The sequence below is a fragment of the Callospermophilus lateralis genome, chromosome 1, assembly GCF_048772815.1.
Source record: "Callospermophilus lateralis isolate mCalLat2 chromosome 1, mCalLat2.hap1, whole genome shotgun sequence".
Classification (NCBI taxonomy): Eukaryota; Metazoa; Chordata; class Mammalia; order Rodentia; family Sciuridae; genus Callospermophilus; species Callospermophilus lateralis.
This window is the reverse complement of record NC_135305.1, coordinates 80,851,992-80,872,652: the sequence shown is the minus strand read 5'-3', so window position 1 is coordinate 80,872,652 and position 20,661 is coordinate 80,851,992. Positions and strand designations below refer to the sequence as shown.

The 20,661-nt window shown below is 35.4% G+C and overlaps 1 protein-coding gene across 1 annotated transcript in view; it reads right to left on the bottom strand.

Annotated features, from left to right (window-relative positions):
- The window catches only part of Stk31 (serine/threonine kinase 31), a 95,998-nt gene that overhangs the window by 14,053 nt on the left and 61,284 nt on the right, over window positions 1–20,661 (bottom strand). The window contains exons 18-22 of the mRNA XM_076853852.1: window positions 19,070–19,195; window positions 18,348–18,473; window positions 18,080–18,166; window positions 16,762–16,911; window positions 13,792–13,914 (exon numbers count right to left, since the gene is read on the bottom strand). Of these exons, the coding sequence (XP_076709967.1) occupies window positions 13,792–13,914; window positions 16,762–16,911; window positions 18,080–18,166; window positions 18,348–18,473; window positions 19,070–19,195 (612 nt within the window). The remainder of the gene's footprint in view (window positions 1–13,791; window positions 13,915–16,761; window positions 16,912–18,079; window positions 18,167–18,347; window positions 18,474–19,069; window positions 19,196–20,661) is intronic.

Here is a 20,661-nt window from a genome sequence, read left to right as displayed (position 1 = left end):
AGATGACAGAAGATGGAATCAATGAACTTCAGAAGAGACCAATAGAGACAACTATGTAAAAGTAATACACTATAAAAGAGGAAAGTAGTACATTTTTTAACTAATAAAGAGGGGGAAAATTTTTTAACCAAAAATTCTATATTCAGCAAAACTATCCATCAGAAATTAAGGTGAAATCAAGATGAGGGAAAATCAAAAGAATTTGTTACAGGATAACATAATCTCAAAAAATGGCTAAAGGAAGTATTTCAAACAAAAAGAAAATGATTTTCTGAAAAAAAACAGAAGTCCTGGGACATTGAAAAGGAAGAAAGAACATAAATATGATTAAATACCAAAAGCTTATCCTTCTCATCATGAGTTTTCTAAAAATTATAACACCATCAGATACTCAAGACAATGATCCTTTAAAGTGGGGAGGGTAACAGAACCTAAATGGATATAAGGTTTCTATACATGATTCAAAGTGATAAAATGGTGATACTACTATATTTGATAAGCCACACATGTGTTTTGTAATACCCAGACCAATCATTAAGAAAATCAAGGAGGCAATACACTCAAACACACCATCAACTTTTCCATCTGCTCCCCAAACCCCAATGAACACCACTCTGGCTGAACTAAGTTCATTCTGATCTCCAGGCTCCTACTAAGCTACAATCACCCACTGTCTTCCTGAAACTACTATCATGATTATCTACCAGAACTTCATCAGCTACAATGAGATCTTCTCCTACATTTACAGGTTCCAGAGATCATTGACAGGCTAGTTCCTGAAGGTAGAATGGAAGATGATCAGTATCATAGGGAATTAACATTGATGACTTGCTCACTGGTGGAAATGCCTCCATTGAAGACCCCAAGGATAAAGGCACCAAAAGCACAGTAATCACTGGTGTTGATACTGTCATGAACCATCACTTGCAGGAACCAGCTTCAAAAGAAACTACAAGAAGTACATTAAAGATTACATGAAACTGACCAAAGGCAAACTTGAATAATATAGGCCAGAAGGAGTAAAATCCTTTCATGATAGGGGCACATCTTTGTTAATTTCAAAAACTACCAGTTATTTAATGATGAAAATAGTAATCTGGGTGGCCTGGCTACTCTGATGGACTATAATGAGTAGCCCCAAATGATTTTCTTTAAGAATGGCTTAGAAATGAAAAACTGTTAGCAAATTTGGCAATTACTTTCAGTTTATCAATGTCATAAGTGCTTACTATTTGTCATCCACACAACAGATCTTAATACAAACGGGACTGATGGCATCTTGAGTCTATCATTTATTTTGACTATGATTTATCTGGAGTAGAGACCATGTTTTTAAGAAAAAAAATGTCATGTAGGTGTCTACACATTAAGTGCTTTTAAACTAATAAAATCTATAAAGATTTCAAGGTAGACTTTAAATGTTTCCAAGTTATTCACACAAAGGCAAGAAAAAAGAAATGAGTAAGAAACAGAGGAAACAAGCAACACCAATAATAAAATAGTGAACTTAGCCCTAACTTATCAATAATCACCTTAAATATAATGATCTAGGTGCCCCAATTAAAAGACAGAGATTAGTAAATTAAAAACATGATACAAGAATTAACTTTTAATTCAACAATATAGACACCTTTAGAGTAAAAAGACAGTGATATATATCATGTGAACATTAATTTCAAAAACATAAGATGAAATCAAGCATGTTTTCCCCTGTATTCAGGTCACAGAAGGACCCAAGTACTGCCTCAGAGCTGCCTTTTTAAAGTGGGCACAAGTCTAGGGATTCATGTTATCTATCCTACACCCAGGGGAACTGAGGCTCAGGAGGCAAGGACATTCACCCAGGGTCAACAAAGAGAAGTATACACAAGATGGCCAAATAGAAGTAACCAGCACTTACCCCTACAGAAAGAAGAAAAACAACAAATGAATAGCATTATTTCAGAGTGAGCAACTCAGAGAGAGCACTAGAGATCAGCAAAGGAAAAAGAAGAATCCTGTACACAGATTCCTGGGCTGGCAACACAAAGAGAGAAGAGTATAACAGCAATTGCAACCCTGGCTCCCCAAGTAAGGAGGAACACACACAATTGCATGAAAAAGGGTAAACAGAAGAGTCTCAGCATAACCAATGGTCACAGATACTGGAAATCCTAGCTACAGGAGCAATGTATTAGGAATTGGAATAACAAGAAAATCTTGAAGTAGGGTTCCAAAGAATAAACTGTACAATGGGGAGAGAAATAAGAAATAGATATTAATGTAATTGTGACTAAAATTTTAACATTCATTCTTATATCAACAAGGCATACATTAATATAACTACTAATTAGATGCCTATTGTGCTTGAGGTATTGAGGATATAGTAGCCAACAAGACAGACAAGCTGCCCTGAAGAAACTTATACTCTAGAGGTAGTATAACCATGGTAAAACACAAATAAACCCCTGATCTCCACCTGTTTTTAGTTGATTCTAAAAATCACTAATCTTGGAGGTTATGCAGCTAAACAATATATTAGTATCCCACTAGCTTTACCTTAGATGATACCTCTGACTAAAGCCACCTAATACATTAGAACTATTCTGTAAAGGTGCATTTCATCATCTTGTCCAGCAAAAGTTGCCTTTCTGTCATTACACCCTTTCTTTGAGAGAGAGTTGCCTTTACCTTTTTTTTTAATTGTGGGGGTGGGGTCCAATACTAGGGATTGAACACAGGAGCACTGTACCAATGAGCTGTATCTCCATCCCTTTTTATTTTTGAGACAGTGTCTCACTAAGTTGCCCACCCTGGCCTCAAACACGCAATCCTCCTGCTTCATGCTTCAGTCTCCCAAGTAGTTAGAATTATATGGAGATGTGCCAGAAGATGAAAAGATCTCCCATGCTTTTGGATAGGCAGAATTAATATTGTCAAAATAGCCATACTACCAAAACTATTATACAGATTTAATGCAATCTCTATTAAAATCTCAATGATATTCTTTACAGAAGTAGAAAAAGTAATCATGAAATTCATTTGGAAAAAAATAAAAGAGACCCAGAATAGCCAAAGTAATCCTTAGCAAGAAGACTAAAACAGGAAATATCACAATACCAGACCTTAAACTATAGAGCAATATCATCAAAAATGGCATGATATTAGCACCAAAACAGAAATGTAGACCAATGGTACAAAATATAAAACACAGAGACAAACCCACATAAATACAGTTATCTCATACTACACAAAGGTGCCAAAACATATAATGGAGAAAAGACAGCCTAATTCAACAAATGCTGCTGGGAAAACTGGAAATCCATATGTAACAAAATGAAATTAAACCTCTCTCTCTCACCCTGCACAAAAATCAACTCAAAGTGGATCAAAGACTTAGGCACTAGAACAGAGACCCTGCATCTAATAGAAAAAAAAAAGTAGAGTGACCACACACATGTAGAGGAGAAGAAAGACCATGCTGTAGCCCCCATCTACAAATGCATGGCTCTCCCAGCCTGCTTCCATTTTGGGGCACCAGAGCCACCTCCAGAGACCCTCCCCACAACATGTTAGCCTCCACCTTGGGGACAACTGGCAGTGCCTGGAAGCAGCAGCCTGCCACAGCACTGCATCTCTGAACAGGCTGCTCAATGTCACCACACAGTCCGCCCTCTCAGACCTCTGAAAACAATCACCTCCATCTTGAGACACCTCCACCACCATCTTGGATTACTTCCACTGTCATACCACCATCTTTAGTTGGGGCAGCCTCCATCTTAGGACACCGGCTAGGACCTGGAAGTCTTAACATCAAGGTACCTAAGGTTTGACGCTGCCACTGCCACCAACTAGGAACATGCCCACTTCCATCTAGAGACAACAGCCAGGACCTGGAAGACTATCACCAAGGTCCTTGTGGGCTTGGTTACACCAGAGGTATACCTGCTAGCCTACTTCTCTTGATTCCTCTTTCACTCTTCCTGTGATCTAATATCTCTATATTCTCACCTCCTACCTCATAAACCCCACATTCTATACTCACCCCTCGGGCTCTCTGTCCATCATTAGAAACTGTAGACCCTTATGAAAACCTACTATATATACTGTAGATATTAATCAAACACATCATTTCTTTTTACTATGACAAAGCTGTAACTGTCTAAACAGGAGCTATATGGTTTAAGGCTGCACATTATCTGCATTGGGTGCTATAAATATTGGTCTCCCCCTTAAAGGTAAGGTATTAGTAATCCGCAGGGATACTACAAGATTACAGTGTAAAATTGTAATACCTCAAATCTGCACTGCTAGAGAGGAAAGCACATGAACAGTATGAAAAAACAAGGGAAGAAAGTGCCTCAAACAAATCAAGATGCTACAATAATAGAATCCACTGACAGCACAGACGAAATATCAGAAAAGGAGTTCAGAATGTACATAATTAAAATAACCTACAAAGCAAACAATGATGTAAGAGAACAAATACAAGTAACAACTGATCACACCAACAAAGAGATAAAAGAGCAAATACAGGCAGCAAAAGATTACTTACATAAGGAGACAGATTCTGAAAAAAAATCCTTTAAATGAAGGAAACAATAAACCAATTTAAAAATTCAATAGAAAGCATCACCAACAGATTAGATCACTTGGAAGACAGAACCTCAGACAATGAAGACAAAATATACAATCTTGAAAATAAAGTTGACCACACAGTGAAGATAGTAAGAAACCATGAACAGAACATTCAAGAATTATGGGATAACATAAGAAGACCAAATCTAAGAATTACTGGGATAGAGAAAGGCACAGGGATACAAACCAAAAAAATGCACAATCTCTTCAATGAAATAATGTTGGAAAACTTTCCAAACGTGAATAAATTGGAAAATCAAATACAAGAGGCTTACAGGACACCAAATGTACAAAATTACAAAAGATCCACCCCAAGGCACATTATAATGAAAATGACTAGCATACAGAATAAGGAGAGAATGCTAAAAGCCATAAGAGAAAAGTTTCAGATTACATATGGGGGAAACCAATTCAGATATCAGATTTTTCAACCCAGACCCTCAAAGATAGAAGATCCTGAACAACATATACCAAGTTCTGAAAAAAAATAAAAGGATGCCAACCAAGAATCTTATATCCAGCAAAATTAAGCTTCAGATTTGATGATGAAATAAAAATCTTCCATAATAAATAAGTTTAAAGAATTTACGAGGGGGATCCAACATGGTGGCGGGCAGAGAGGCTGCGCTTCTCCTGCACCCCCAGTGATGGGGTCACAAAGCCGCAAGGATAACTCTTGGATTCTACCAATGGAGATTCTCCTAGCAAAATTACACTGAAGAGAGACTGCCCAGGAGCTACTAGGATATTTTTGAAGCGTCTGTGTGAACCAGACAAACGGGACCCCGCCACGGAGTTTCAGATCCACCAGCACAGCCTGCGCACCGCGGGCACAGCTGCAGATCCGTTCTCCCGCCCGCAGGCAAAGTGACTGGGACCCGCTAGACGCCGAGAGGCAGTTTGGCAGGAAGAAGTCTTTAGCCAAGGCTCCAGGAGCCAGAACTGAGGCAAACCGGGCCGGTCCAGTCCCACCTCTCCCCTCGGACATTCCGGCAAGGAGCCTGGGGCCCGCCATAGCAGAGAGGTGACGTCATCGGAGTTCGGCCGGCGGAATTCCTTCCCATCAGAAGCCACTTTAGCAGGTGCGTGACTCCCCATACTGATACAAGCAGCCAGGAAACTTCATTGACTTCTCAGGGCTCGTGTCCGTAGGGAAGCAGAGGGGATCCCAGACTCCCAGCCCCCCATATCACCAGCGGTGACTCCCAAGGTCTTAGCCGCCAGTTTACCACAGTACGGGGGCTTAAAAGGGACATGCGGTGGAGCTGCAAGTGTAACTAGATCTCTGGGGAATCACATCTGGGGAACAGGTCCTGGCTGGCAGGCTGACAGGAGGAAGGGGGTTAAGGGCTGGAGAAGTGAAATGGCTCTGGACTGACAAGTCTGAGAGACTCTCAGGAGACGCCGTACTGAGATAGCTCTACTGAGATAGCTCTCGGCAGGTAGAGAGCAGACGCTCCGCTTGGAGGGCACAGCTCCGCCTACTGGAAGAGAAGAAGGTGGATCTCTAAGACTGTGAATTTTTTTTTTTTGTCGTTGTTGCTGTTGTCGATATTTCTTTTTTTTCTCTCTCTCTCCTTCTTCTTTCCCTGTTCCTTTCTCCCCTTTTCCTTCTCTCTTTCTATCCCATTTCAAGTTTTATTGTTCTTTTCATTCCCCTCTAATCTATCTCTCCCTCTATCCTTTTTTCTTTTTAACAGCACCTTCATTCCCCTATCCCCCAACTCTCATCCCAAGCATTACATCTTCCATTGCGTGTAATTGTCTAAATGCAAATAGGTGAATGTCTCGAGACTGTCTATAAGGCTCCTAAATACCTAGCTACTACCAACACCCTGATCCAATTGCCTGGTAGTATCCACCTTCAGTGGAGCAATCTTCTAAAGTAGCCAAGACATACTAACCATCGTACCACCAGAGCACCTAACCTAAACATATAATCCTAAGAACAAACAGCAAATCATTATATGCATACAGAACCTAGAAGCCTTATATGAACTGAATGAATCAGCTTTAAAGTACAACATCATTTCTAGGCATAATCTCCCACTACAAAAGAGAGACAACAGAGATATACAAAGCCAAAACTAATGTATAGGAGAAAGCAGTTACAAAGCAGTCAAACAGAGCTGGAAAGCAACATGAACAATATGAAAAAACAAGGAAAAAAGGGTTACAAACAATGCAGGACAACCTAAACATACAGGAAGTCCTAGAAGAATCAGAAACATGGTCAGGGAAAGAAATCAAGGCATACCTAATTCAGATGGAACGGAATATTAGAGAAGACATGAGACGGCAAATTCAAGCATTGAAAGTATATTTTGAAGAGGAACTAACCACAAAAATTCAATCCGCAAAGAATGAGCTTTACCAGGAGATAGAGGTGTTAAAAAAAAATCAAGCTGTAATCATAGAAATGCAAGAAACCGTAAATCAGATTAAAAGCGCTAATGAGAATATTACAAACAGACTAGATCAAGTAGAAGTCAGAACATCAGATAATGAAGACAAAGTATATCAACTTGAAAAGAATATAGTCAACACAGAAAAGATGCTGAAATCTCACGAGCAATCTATCCAAGAGATATGGGATATCATCAAAAAACCAAATTTGAGAGTCATTGGGATAGAAGAAGGCACAGAGATTCAGTCCAAAGGAATGGATAACTTATTAAATGAGATAATACTAGAAAACTTCCCAGAGATGAAAGATGGAATGGATTGCCAAATCCTGGAAGCTTACAGGACCCCAACCATCCAAAACCATAATAGACCAACTCCAAGACACATAATTATGAAGATAGCTAACATACAGGACAAGGAGAGAATACTAAAAGCTACGAGAGAAAGGAGGCAGATTACATTTAGGGGTAAACCAATCAGGCTAACGACTGATTTTTCATCACAGACTTTGAAAGTGAGAAGATCCTGGAACAACATATTTCAAACACTGAAAAATAATGGACTCCAACCAAGAATACTGTATCCAGCAAAACTAAGCTTCAGATTTGACAATGAAATTAAAACATTTCACGATAAACAAAAGCTAAAAGAATTCGCAGCCAGAAAACCAGCACTGCAAAGCATGTTGAGCAAAATATTACAAGAAGAGGAATTGAAAAATAACACCCAAATATCTCAGTAAAGGGGGAGAAAAATAACCAAAAAAATAACCAAAGAGGGAAAACTAGCCAATCTAAAATAAATAAATAAATAATCATGACTGGATGTACAAACCATATTTCAATTATAACCTTAAATGTTAATGGCTTAAATTCACCAATCAAGAGACATAGGCTAGTAACCTGGATTAAAAAAACAAATCCAACAATATGCTGCCTTCAGGAGACTCATATGATAGGAAAAGACATACACAGACTGAAGGTGAAAGGTTGGGAAAAATCATACCACTCACATGGCCCTCAGAAGCAAGCAGGAGTGGCCATTCTCATATCGAATAAAGTCAACTTCAAACCTAAGGTAATCAAAAGGGATAAAGAAGGACACTATATACTGTTAAAAGGAACCATCCACCATCAAGACATAACAATTATCAATTTGTATGCACCAAACAATGGTGCTGCAACGTTCATAAAACAAACTCTCCTCAAGTTCAAGAGTCAAATAGACCACAACACAATAATTATGGGGGACTTCAACACACCACTCTCGCCATTGGACAGATCCTCTAGACAAAAGCTGAACAAAGAAACTATAAAACTCAATAATGCAATCAATAACCTAGATTTAACCGACATATATAGAATATATCAATCATCATCAAGTGGATACACATTCTTCTCAGCAGCACATGGATCCTACTCAAAGATAGACCATATATTATGCCATAGGGCAACTCTCAGTAAATATAAAGGTGTGGAGATAATACCATGCACCATATCTGACCATAATGGAATGAAGCTGGAAATCAATGATAAAAGAAGGAAGGAAAAATCCTGCATCACCTGGAAAATGAACAATATGTTACTGAATGATCAATGGGTTACAGAAGATATAAAGGAGGAAATCAAAAAATTCCTAGAGATAAACGACAATACAGACACAACATACCGGAATCTATGGGACGCGATGAAAGCAGTTTTAAGAGGGAAATTCATTTCCTGGAGTTCATTCCTCAAAAAAAGAAAAAACCAACAAATAAATGAACTCACACTACATCTTAAAACCTTAGAAAAGGAAGAGCAAAACAACAGCAAATATAGCAGAAGACAAGAAATAATTAAAATCAGAGCGGAAATCAATGAAATTGAAACAAAAAAAACCATTGAAAAAATTGATAAAACTAAAAGTTGGTTCTTTGAAAAAATAAATAAGATCGACAGACCCTTAGCCATGCTAACGAAGAGAAGAAGAGAGAGAACGCAAATTACCAACATACGGGATGAAAAAGGCAATATCACAACAGACACTACAGAAATACAGAAGATAATTAAAAAGTATTTTGAAATCCTATATTCCAATAAAATAGAAGATAGTGAAGATATCGATAAATTTCTTAAGGCATATGATCTGCCCAGATTGAGACAGGAAGACACACACAATTTAAACAGACCAATAACAAAAGAAGAAATTGAAGAGGCCATCAAAAGACTACCAACTAAGAAAAGCCCGGGACCAGATGGGTATACAGCAGAGTTCTACAAAACCTTCAAAGAAGAATTAATACCAATACTTTTCAAGCTATTTCAATAAATATAAAAAGAAGATGCTCTTCCAAATTCATTCTATGAAGCCAACATAACCCTGATCCCAAAACCAGACAAAGACACTTCAAAGAAAGAAAACTATAGACCAATATCTCTAATGAACTTAGATGCAAAAATTCTCAATAAAATTCTGGCGAAACGAATACAAAAGCATATCAAAAAAATTGTGCACCATGATCAAGTAGGATTCATCCCTGGGATGCAAGGCTGGTTCAATATACGGAAATCAATAAATGTTATTCACCATATCAATAGACTTAAAGAGAAGAACCATATGATCATCTCGATAGATGCAGAAAAAGCATTTGACAAAGTACAGCATCCCTTTATGTTCAAAACACTAGAAAAACTAGGGATAACAGGAACTTACCTCAACATTGTAAAAGCTATATATGCTAAGCCTCAGGCTAACATCATTCTAAATGGAGAAAAACTGAAGGCATTCCCTCTAAAATCTGGAACTAGACAGGGATGCCCTCTCTCACCACTTCTATTCAATTTAGTTCTTGAAATATTAGCCAGAGCAATTAGACAGACAAAAGAAATTAAAGGCATAAAAATAGGAAAAGAAGAACTTAAATTATCTCTATTTGCGGATGACATGATAATATACTTAACAGACCCAAAAGGGTCTACAAAGAAACTGCTAGAGTTAATAAATGAATTCAGCAAAGTGGCAGGATATAAAATCAACACGCATAAATCAAAGGCATTCCTGTATATCAGCAACAAAACTTCTGAAATGGAAATGAGGAAAACCATTCCATTCACAATATCCTCAAAAAAAATAAAATACTTGGGAATCAACCTAACAAAAGAGGTGAAAGATTTATACAATGAAAACTACAGAACCCTAAAGAGAGAGATAGAAGAAGATCTTAGAAGATGGAAAAATGTACCATGTTCATGGATAGGCAGAACTAACATTATCAAAATGGCGATATTACCCAAAGTTCTCTATAGGTTTAATGCAATGCCAATCAAAATCCCAACGGCATTTCTTGTAGAAATAGACAAAGCAATCATGAAATTCATATGGAATAACAAAAGACCCAGAATAGCAAAAACAATTCTAAGCAGGAAGTGTTAATCTGGTGGTATAGCGATACCAGAGTTCAAACTGTACTACAAAGCAATAGTAACAAAAACAGCGTGGTACTGGTACCAAAACAGGCAGGTGGATCAATGGTACAGAATAGAGGACACAGAAACCAATCCACAAAATTACAACTTTCTTATATTTGATAAAGGGGCTAAAAACATGCAATGGAGGAAGGATAGCATCTTCAACAAATGGGGCTGGGAAAATTGGAAATCCATATGCAACAAAATGAAACTGAATCCCTTTCTCTCGCCATGCACAAAAGTTAACTCAAAATGGATCAAGGAGCTGGATATCAAATCAGAGACCCTACAAATGATAGAAGAAAAAGTTGGCTCCGATCTACATATTGTGGGGTCAGGCTCCAAATTCCTTAATAGGACGCCTATAGCCCAAGAGTTAATAACAAGAATAAACAAATGGGACCTACTTAAACTAAAAAGTTTTTTCTCAGCAAGAGAAACAATAAGAGAAGTAAATAGGGAGCCTACATCCTGGGAACAAATCTTTACTCCGCACACTTCAGATAGAGCCCTAATCTCCAGAATGTACAAAGAACTCAAAAAATTAAACAGTAAGACAACAAATAACCCAATCAACAAATGGGCCAAGGACCTGAACAGACACTTCTCAGAAGAGGACATACAATCAATTAATAAGTACATGAAAAAATGCTCACCATCTCTAGCAGTCAGAGAAATGCAAATCAAAACCACTCTAAGATACCATCTCACTCCTGTAAGATTGGCAGCCATTAGGAAGTCAAACAACAAGTGCTGGTGAGGATGTGGGGAAAAGGGTACACTTGTACATTGCTGGTGGGACTGCAAATTGGTGCGGCCAATATGGAAAGCAGTATGGAGATTCCTGGGAAAGCTGGGAATGGAACCACCATTTGACCCAGCTATCGCCCTCCTCGGACTATTCCCTGAGGACCTTAAAGGAGCATACTATAGGGATACTGCCACATCAATGATCATAGCAGCACAATTCATAATAGCTAGACTGTGGAACCAAGCTAGATGCCCTTCAATAGATGAATGGATAAAAAAAATGTGGCATCTATACACAATGAAGTATTATGCAGCACTAAAAAAATGACAAATTCATGGAATTTGCAGGGAAATGGATGGCACTAGAGCAGATTATGCTAAGTGAAGCTAGCCAATCCTTAAAAAACAAATGCCAAATGTCTTCTTTGATTTAAGGAGAGCAACTAAGAACTGAACAGGGGGAAAGAGCATGAGGAAAAGATTAACATTAAACTGAGACGAGTGATGGGAGGGAAAGGGAGAGAGAAGGGAAATTGCATGGAAACGGAAGGAAACCCTCAGCGTTGTAAGAAATCACATATAAGAGGTTGTGAGGGGAAAGGGGGGGAAGGGAGAGAATGGAACAACAGATGAGGTAGAGAGGGAAGATGGGAGGGGAGGGGAGGGGGATAGACAGCAGAATACAACAGTCAATAATATGGCATTATGTAAACATTGTGAATGTGTAACTGATGTGATTCTGCAATTTGTATTTGGGGTAAAAATGGAAATGCATAACTCACTTGAATCAAATGTATGAAAGATGAAAAAAGAAATAATTTAAAAAAAAAAAAGAATTTACGAGAAAACTACAGAACAGCCTCCACAAAATACTCCATGAGGAGGAAATTAAAAATAACAATGAAAATCAGCAAAGGGAGGAACTACACTAAAGGAAAAGCCAAACAAAAAAGAAAGCAAGTCAAGTTAAAATCCCAAAATAAACCATAATGATCAGGACTACAAACCATATTTCAATAATAATATGTTTGAGTAAAAACTTTATAGGCATATGTAGTTATTTGGGTTTTACTTCTAGGTCTAATATACATTTGGAGTTATATTTGTACAAGCTGCAAGAAATGAATTAAAATTTCTTCTGTGCATATGTTCCAATACCACTTTTGCTGAAGATTCCTTTCACTCACCCTTCCATTCACTTGTATGTCTATCTAATTTCACACCAACATTACACTAATCTTACTATAATTTTACTAAGTCTTGAAGTTAGGTAATATAAATTCTCCAATTTTGTTCTTTTTCAAAATTCTTTTGGTTATCCCAAATTGTCTGCATTTGTATACATTATGAAATCTGTCAACTTCTGCCTCTCCCTCCAAAAATAAAAAAAACAGCATTCTGATGAAATTACATTAAATCTATAGATCAATATCAGAAGAACTGACATGCATACAATATTGTCTTTCATTCCATGAGTTTACAGCATATCTCTTTGATTTATCTACATCTTTTCAGCAATACTTTGCAGTTTTTCAGTGTACAGTTCTTGTCTACCTTTTGTCAAAAATTCTGTATTTTTGATACTTTCTTGATTTTTTATTTCAACTTCCTATTATTTGCTGCTAGTGTATATAAACCCAATTACACTGAAATTAAAACTGCTACCTTGCTAAACTCAGGTGTTCTAGTAGCTTTTATGTACATTCCTGAAATTTTTCCACATAATAATGTCATCTACAAATGTTAGCTTTTTTTCAAGCTGTATAACTTTTGCTTCTTTTTATTGCTTTATTGTATTGCTAAACAGGGATCAAAAACTATGGCCTCAGCTCCTATCAATTTCACTACCTGTTTTTGTATAGCCTATAATCCAAGAATGGGTCTCACATATTTAAGTACTTAAAAGAACATCAAAGGAACACTATTTTATGATATGAAAATTACAAAAAATCCAAATTTCAATTTTCTACAAACAATTTTTGGAATAGAGTCACACTCATTTGTTGATATACTGGGTATGGCTGCTTTTGTGCTACAAAAAAAAAATCAGTGCTTACAACACCGAACATATGGTTCACAAAGCCTAAAACATTTACAAGCTGGACCTTTACAGAAAATGTTTGCTGATTGCTGAGCTAGAACCTCCAGTACAATGCTGATTATAAGAAATGCCCTTATTACTACTTAATCCCTCATAATTCTTAAATCATGGATAAGAAATAGTTGGTTTAAAATGGAAGCAGGAACAGTTACTCAAGGCTCAGTTAGCATTTATTTTTCATATATGCATAAACTTCTTCCAGATTAATACAGGACAAAAATCATTTTCACTGTTAATCTTGACTTTAACAAAACTAAGACAGCAATATAATACCTAGCTTACAAGCTACTTGTAAAAAGTATACAGTAGGTAATAGGAAGTGTATCAACAGTTTATGATAAAACTAAAAACTAAAATTCTACCATTGTTCTTTATTCAGAACAGTATGTTAGGAAGAATTGCTATAATTGTCACTTTAAAAAGGAAATATATATAGAAATGATTGATCTATTTAAAAAAATAACATACCCACAATAAAAGGCAACCATAAGCATATAAGTCTGAACTTGGAGAAGGAGGTTTCCCCATTTTCAATTCAGGTGATATCAAACTCAAGCCACCAACCATCATGTTCACTGAGGTTCGCTGACTCTACAAAAACAGTATTTTAAATATTTTAGGGTCAACAAATTTGATGAGGTTTTGTGTAAAATACTCGGCATCTGATTAGTAAAAATTCATTTGAAATATTTCATTTTCTTGCTCTCAAATATATTATCTAAATTTTGCTATTACAAATTGCTTTCAAAATTAGTTTCATAAAATTAACAGTGAGTCTTTGATTACATTCAGGTTATAGACTTGGATAGATCAAAAGTAGATCATTTATTTTAGTAAGTTTCACAAGGAAATGCACCAGTGTTACTTTCTAATTCTGAAAACTCTAAGCTTTATAAAAACTGAAAATTTCTTTTCTTATTAATTATTTTCTATATATACCATTTCTAACATACCAAAGGATAATCAATGGCAATAGTATGACTCTTAAATTCAGTCAGACCTGGGTTATAAGCCCTACTTTTCCACTCATTTGCAGTGAAGACTTGGCTTTAACTTTTATGGGCCAAAAATTAATTTATAAAACAGAAATAGTATCTACCTTACAGTTATTATAACCATAAAAGTAATTACCATAATGCCCAGCACATATTACTTAATATTAATTATATCTTCTCCACCTACTATCTTTATCCTTGCTTCTCAAAATGTGGTCCAAAAAACAGCAACTAAAGTACCAACTGGGAACTTATTATAAATGTAAGAATCTCCATCTCACAAATGCCAAATAATAATGTGCACTTAAAAAATATTCCCAGGTAATTTATATGCACTGTAAAACTCAGATATCAAAGATATTGAACTACACACTACTTTTAAAATTGCTCTTACTAGTTAATATACTTCAATCTAAATATAGTATGAAAATATAGCAAAAGGTGAGTTTAATCAGTACTTCAGATTAAATAATTTTAACTAGTAAAACAATGTTTTGGGAAATAATAACAGGTAACAAATGAGGAAAAAGAGGAAGAGTAATTCTTAAGAGTAGTCATATCTACAGTTGTATAAATGATATGTTCAAAAGACAAACTGGGCAGGATCCCTAGAGGTTGATAACCTTAATGGCACATGTCTGTAATCCCAGCAATTCATGAGGCTGAGGCAGGAGGATCACAACGTCAAGGCTATCCTCAGCAAGTTAGCCAGGCCATAAGTAACTTAGTGAGGCCCTGTGTCAAAATGAAAAATAAAAAGGGCCGGGGAGAGGCTCAGTGGTTAAGCATCCTGGGGGGGGTTCCATCCCGGATACAAAAAAAAAAAATGCTGAGAACCTTTTAAAACTCATCATTTAGTCATTTTTCTCAGGATGTCATCTCAATTTTCAGATAAATTAATATGCTAAAATAAATATTTTACCAAATCAATCTGTATAAATCCTGTTTCATTACAGTTTTATATTTTCACTTTCTAATCTTACAGTTTTAGATTTTCACTTTCTAATCTTTTTAAGGTACCATATGAAAGCCACTGAGACTATATATACACTGATGGCATTACCCTATGACTTGCAGATGACCAAAGTATAAGACATTATAATATAGTAGTGAAAGGGAATTAATCAGATAATAACAAAAGCTGGCAAGGACATGGAGAAACTAGAATCCTTATACATTGCTTATGAGGATGTAAAATGATAGTTACTCTTAAAAACAGTTTGATTCCTCAAATAGTGAAAGAGTTACCATATGATCTAGTAATTTTCCTACCGAAAGAAATGATAACATATCTACACAAAAACATGTACATTAATGTTCATAGCAACATTATTCATAATAACAAGTGAAAACTAAAATATCAATTTATGAATAAACAAAATATGATATATATATATATATAATGAAGTATTATATTTGGTCATAAAAAGAAATGGCATCCTGATGTATTCTGTGACACAGAGGAACCTTGAAACTGCTATACAGTAATATAAGCCAATCTATGATTTCATTTATTCAGATGTCTAGAATAGGAAAACCAGAGATAAAGGACATATTCGTTTTTTCAAAAGCCTGAATAGAGGAAGAAATGAAGAGTGACTGCTTATCAGTATGGGACTTCCTTTTGGGAGTGATACAAATTATTCTGGAAGTAGACAGTGGTGATCAATACACAATTCTAGAATGTACTAGAAACTACTACTAATTTGAACACTTTATAACAGGTGAATTATATCTCAATAAAGCTGGTATATTTAAAATAGGAATTGCTGATTCAGTCATTTCACATATCAAAACATATGCTGTACACAATGATTTTTATTTGTCAATTTAGATAAAGAGTCTTGTTCCCTCAAGACTATGTTGAGACTGCCAATTCTATAAAGTTTTTTTCACAATGTGCTCTTAATTGTCTGATCTTTGCTATCTCTGCTAACTCTTGCAACCTCTTGCTATCTCTGTGTACACTAAGATGATAAGGCTCCAAATTAAGAGCCATTGTAGTTGAGTCAGAATTTAAACTAAATAAGAAAGTCCAAAGTTCCCAGGTTTCTAAAGTGCACATTATTAATCAAAAATTAAAAGTATGTATTTTTAAATTTAATTTATGGGGAACAGGGGACACCAGCAAAGAGGGGTTCTTGTAAATTTCCTAGTGGTTGAATATTTCCAGATAATGGTAAAATAGTTAATGTTGTCAATACTATTGAATGTAATCTCAGGTTGCTCCTAATATTTATGGTAAAAATATACAATGTAAAAACTTGGAAACTCTTGTTCTAGCACCTGATTGACAACAGGTAATTGCTTATACTACATCACACACCTTAACTGAAAGCACAGGTCTTACAATAAATTACTATATCATGCGTAAGTGCTGACTTACTGCTTAGTAATATTAAATAAAAGTCTAGAACTTATTTGTAAAACTATGATATTTTACCACAGATTTAGTGAAGTCAAAATCTCCAACAATTCCTTGTTCACGATTTAAAGCAAATACGTTGTTCTGATGAAGTGATCCATGAATTATGTCAGCCTTGTGCAATGTGTGCAGGCCCTGGGCAACACCTTTCATGACCTTTAAAGCTTCCTATAGGTAACAAGAGGTTAGAAAATAGGCAAATCATTTTAACACGTGAATCTTTTCCCTGTTAAGACTCTGTTTCAGAATGAGTAAAATTTCCTCCAAATAAACCTTTAGTAAGAATACAGCATAACACTCTAGTGAAACATGAATACCCATGTTTACAGTATCACAACTCACAATAACCAAATTATGGAATCATCCTAGGTGTCCGTCAATGGATGAACAAATTAAGAAAATGTGGTATATATACACAATAAAGTTTTATTCAGTCAACAAGAAGAATGAAGTTATGTCATCTGTAGGAAAATGGATGGAACTTCAGAGCAGTATTTAGCAAAATAAAGTCAGAAAGTCAGGGGCCATATATTTTCTCTCATATATTAAAGCTAGAGAGAAAAAGTGGAAAAAAGGTAGAGAGATCTCATGAAAACACAAGGGAGATTAGTAGAGTAGAAGTGGTGGATCAGGGGTAGGTAGGAGAGAGGAGAGAAGGGGAAGGGAAGGGAATGGAGAATGATACTGACCAAAACATACTGTTCTATTGCATACACATATTAATAGGTAACAACAAATCCTACTACTGCATATAATTACAATGCACCAATTTTCAAAAAGGCAATAAAGAGAATAAATCATAAATAAAGAATTAAAGGCCAGATAAAGCCCTAATTATGTAACTTGTATATTTGGTGACAGTGTATAATTGCAAAAATATACAAATATATACACATTCTGCAGTGTCTAAGAAAACTTAGATGACAATGACAACCACATAAAAAACTAGAAGAGACTGAAAATAATGTTCTGGGTAGTCCAAATTATAAATTTACAATGATAAAAATTAAAAGTGCTTATAATACTAAATTCTATACTAGGCAATTTACATATAACATAACTTAACAATTTATAAGTTTGGGATTAATAACCAAGAACTCATATATTTCAAGTCCCAACTGTATCTCTGCCTGAGGGACCCTGTGCAAGTCAAAGACTCACTTTTCTCATTTGTATAATAGAATTATGTCACATCACAGAGTGGAGGAGACAATTAAATAACACAAGTCAAAATTTTACACAGTATCACATGTAGGATGACCTAAATAAATATTAGATATTAAATATTAGGTGTTATTTTCTCATTAATATACCCATGGAAATTGTTTTGACTTACTTCTGAAGTTAAAGGCATACTAGCTTGAATAGCACTCAGGTTTGCCCTAGGATAGTATGGGACCATCAGATAAGCCATAGGATCAGACTAAGAAGCAAAACAGAGAAGGTGACTCCAGTTAAATATTGTTCAACATATTTTTATTACACACTGATTCTATAAGATAACTTTAGCTTATGTTAGAAGGAATGAATTACTGCTCTAAAACATGGAAACCAAAACTTAATATAAATATTAAGTCTATAAGAGATAAGCATAAGAACTTTACCTTACACAAAAACAGGAATATCAATGGCAGTAACCCGGAATCTTCTTTAACTTCTCTCCAAGCTCTGTGATAGGTAGCTGCCCTCTGAATCACCCTGGCTTCTGTGTCAACATCCACAGAATAGCCCTTGTATCAAGACAGAGACACTGGTAATACCAACATTTAAAAGCCCACTCTAATTACAGATCACTCCCCTTAAAGATAATAATTTTAAGTAAATCAGATTACATTTGATTTTCTATTCTAATTTTGTACGTATTTTTTCTGCTTTGAATACTATAATTATGAAAAGAAAAAATAATTCTACCTGTAGGTTACTATACACATTTTATTATGTGTAGCAACTAAGGCTAACTTAATAGTGTCACAAATCAATCACAAAAGAAATTAAGAAGTAGGAGCTTGTGTTGGCAACATAGCAGAGACTTTGAAAGGAAATCTAAAAATAAAGCAGAATCTTAAAAGACTATTGGATAGATTGTAATAACTTCACCAAAAAAAAAAAAAAGCAGTGAATCCCACTAAAGACAGATACTACTTACAAAAATGAAGGAAATTTAAAAGTCAAAATTAATTCTGGCAACCAAAATAAAAGAATCATCATCACGCCAGTCAACTTACATCCTTTATAAAATAAAAAGTGAGTTTTTTTCTTTCCTGAAAAGTAACACCACTACTTCCCAACTTATAAAACTCCCACAAATCAGAACTTAAGCAATTACCTTTAAAAGAATTGTCTGCCCATTAACTTCAGAACACACCAAAGGACGCTTGCTGCTAAGTTCCTTCATGGGCTCAGCGTCAAGAATATCTCGTTCCAAGCTCATAGTAAGAAGACCACCAGAGTTCTAGGCACAAGTTTTTATTACAGTTGTAGAATTTAACCATGTCTAGTACTTTTAAATCATCAACATAGTTAGCTACATGCTGTTAAATGGAATGAACATCATCAACCCTACTAGAAAAATCAATAAAACAAAAATGTTGAAAATTTTTTGTATTTTTTCTGGTTTCTGACTTGAACTCCTACCCACAGTGTAATCATCATATAATAATCACTGTTATTCTAGAACAGATACTACAGATGACTGGGATTAACCAGATAGGCTGCCAAGAAAACTTACTGTTTACTTGAAAAAACTCATGGTTTTCTGCAAAATACTAAAATAATGACAAAGAAGTTGTAAAATAGGAATGAGAAATCTGAAAATTATAACTACCATCAAATAATTCTAACACCTCTGCCTCTGTTTGAAGTCCTCAAAAGTGAAACTAGGTTTCAAATGTTTTAATTCCACAAGATATTTCTGCAACTTTTTTAAAGAATAAATTTTCACACCAAAATCTGACAGTTAATATTATAAATCACTTTTTTGCTTTGTAGTTTTAGTAAAAAAGGGTCAGAGGAGTATTTCCTAGTTAAGTAATATTAGTATATTTAAGTAATCCACAATACATATAATCAACCTACAAAGGAGTCCAGAGAATACTTCCCAGTTAAACATCTTAAAATCATTAAAGCCTGCCATAAACCATGATTAAAACCTTTTATAATCTTCTACAATAAAGAAGATTAACATATTTTTAGAAATGAATTTTCATTTCATGGCATACATAAACACTCACCTACACAACATGAGACACTCTAGAGTTGCATAATTGCAGGTAAAACTCATCATTTTCATGTCTAGTCTGTAAAGACTTTATATTAATTGTTTAAGAAATTTTGATCTTATATGAGAATAAACTCATGTGTTTATACAAACATCCCTTTCAATACTATATTTAAGCTTATTATGGAATTAAATGACAATCATAAAGAATAAATACAGTTGGCCCTCCATATTTATGTATTCCAAATCTGTGCAGTCAACTGTGACTTGAAAATGTTTTTTAAAGTGTGTGTACTGAACATGCACAGACTTTCTTGTCATTATTCCCTAAACAATATACAGCATTTACACAGCATTTACACTGTACTAAGTATCATAAGTAATCTATGATGATTTAAAGTATACTGGAGGATACATGTAGGTTACATGCAAATGCTAAGACATTTTATGTAAGGAATTTGAACATCTTGGATTTAGGATAGGGTGGGGGAGTGTCCTAGAACTACTAAATACCAACTAACAACTATACCTCATCTAGTTCCTCATCCCTAACAGACAATAAAACACAAAGAGAGAACAGATTCTGCCCTCAGAGCCAGAATTTACCAATCCTGCTCCATACTGTCCAGGTCTAATCTTAATCTCCCAGCCTTTGAATTGGCCTGCCTAGAAAACAAAACTCTCCTCAACAACTCTACCTT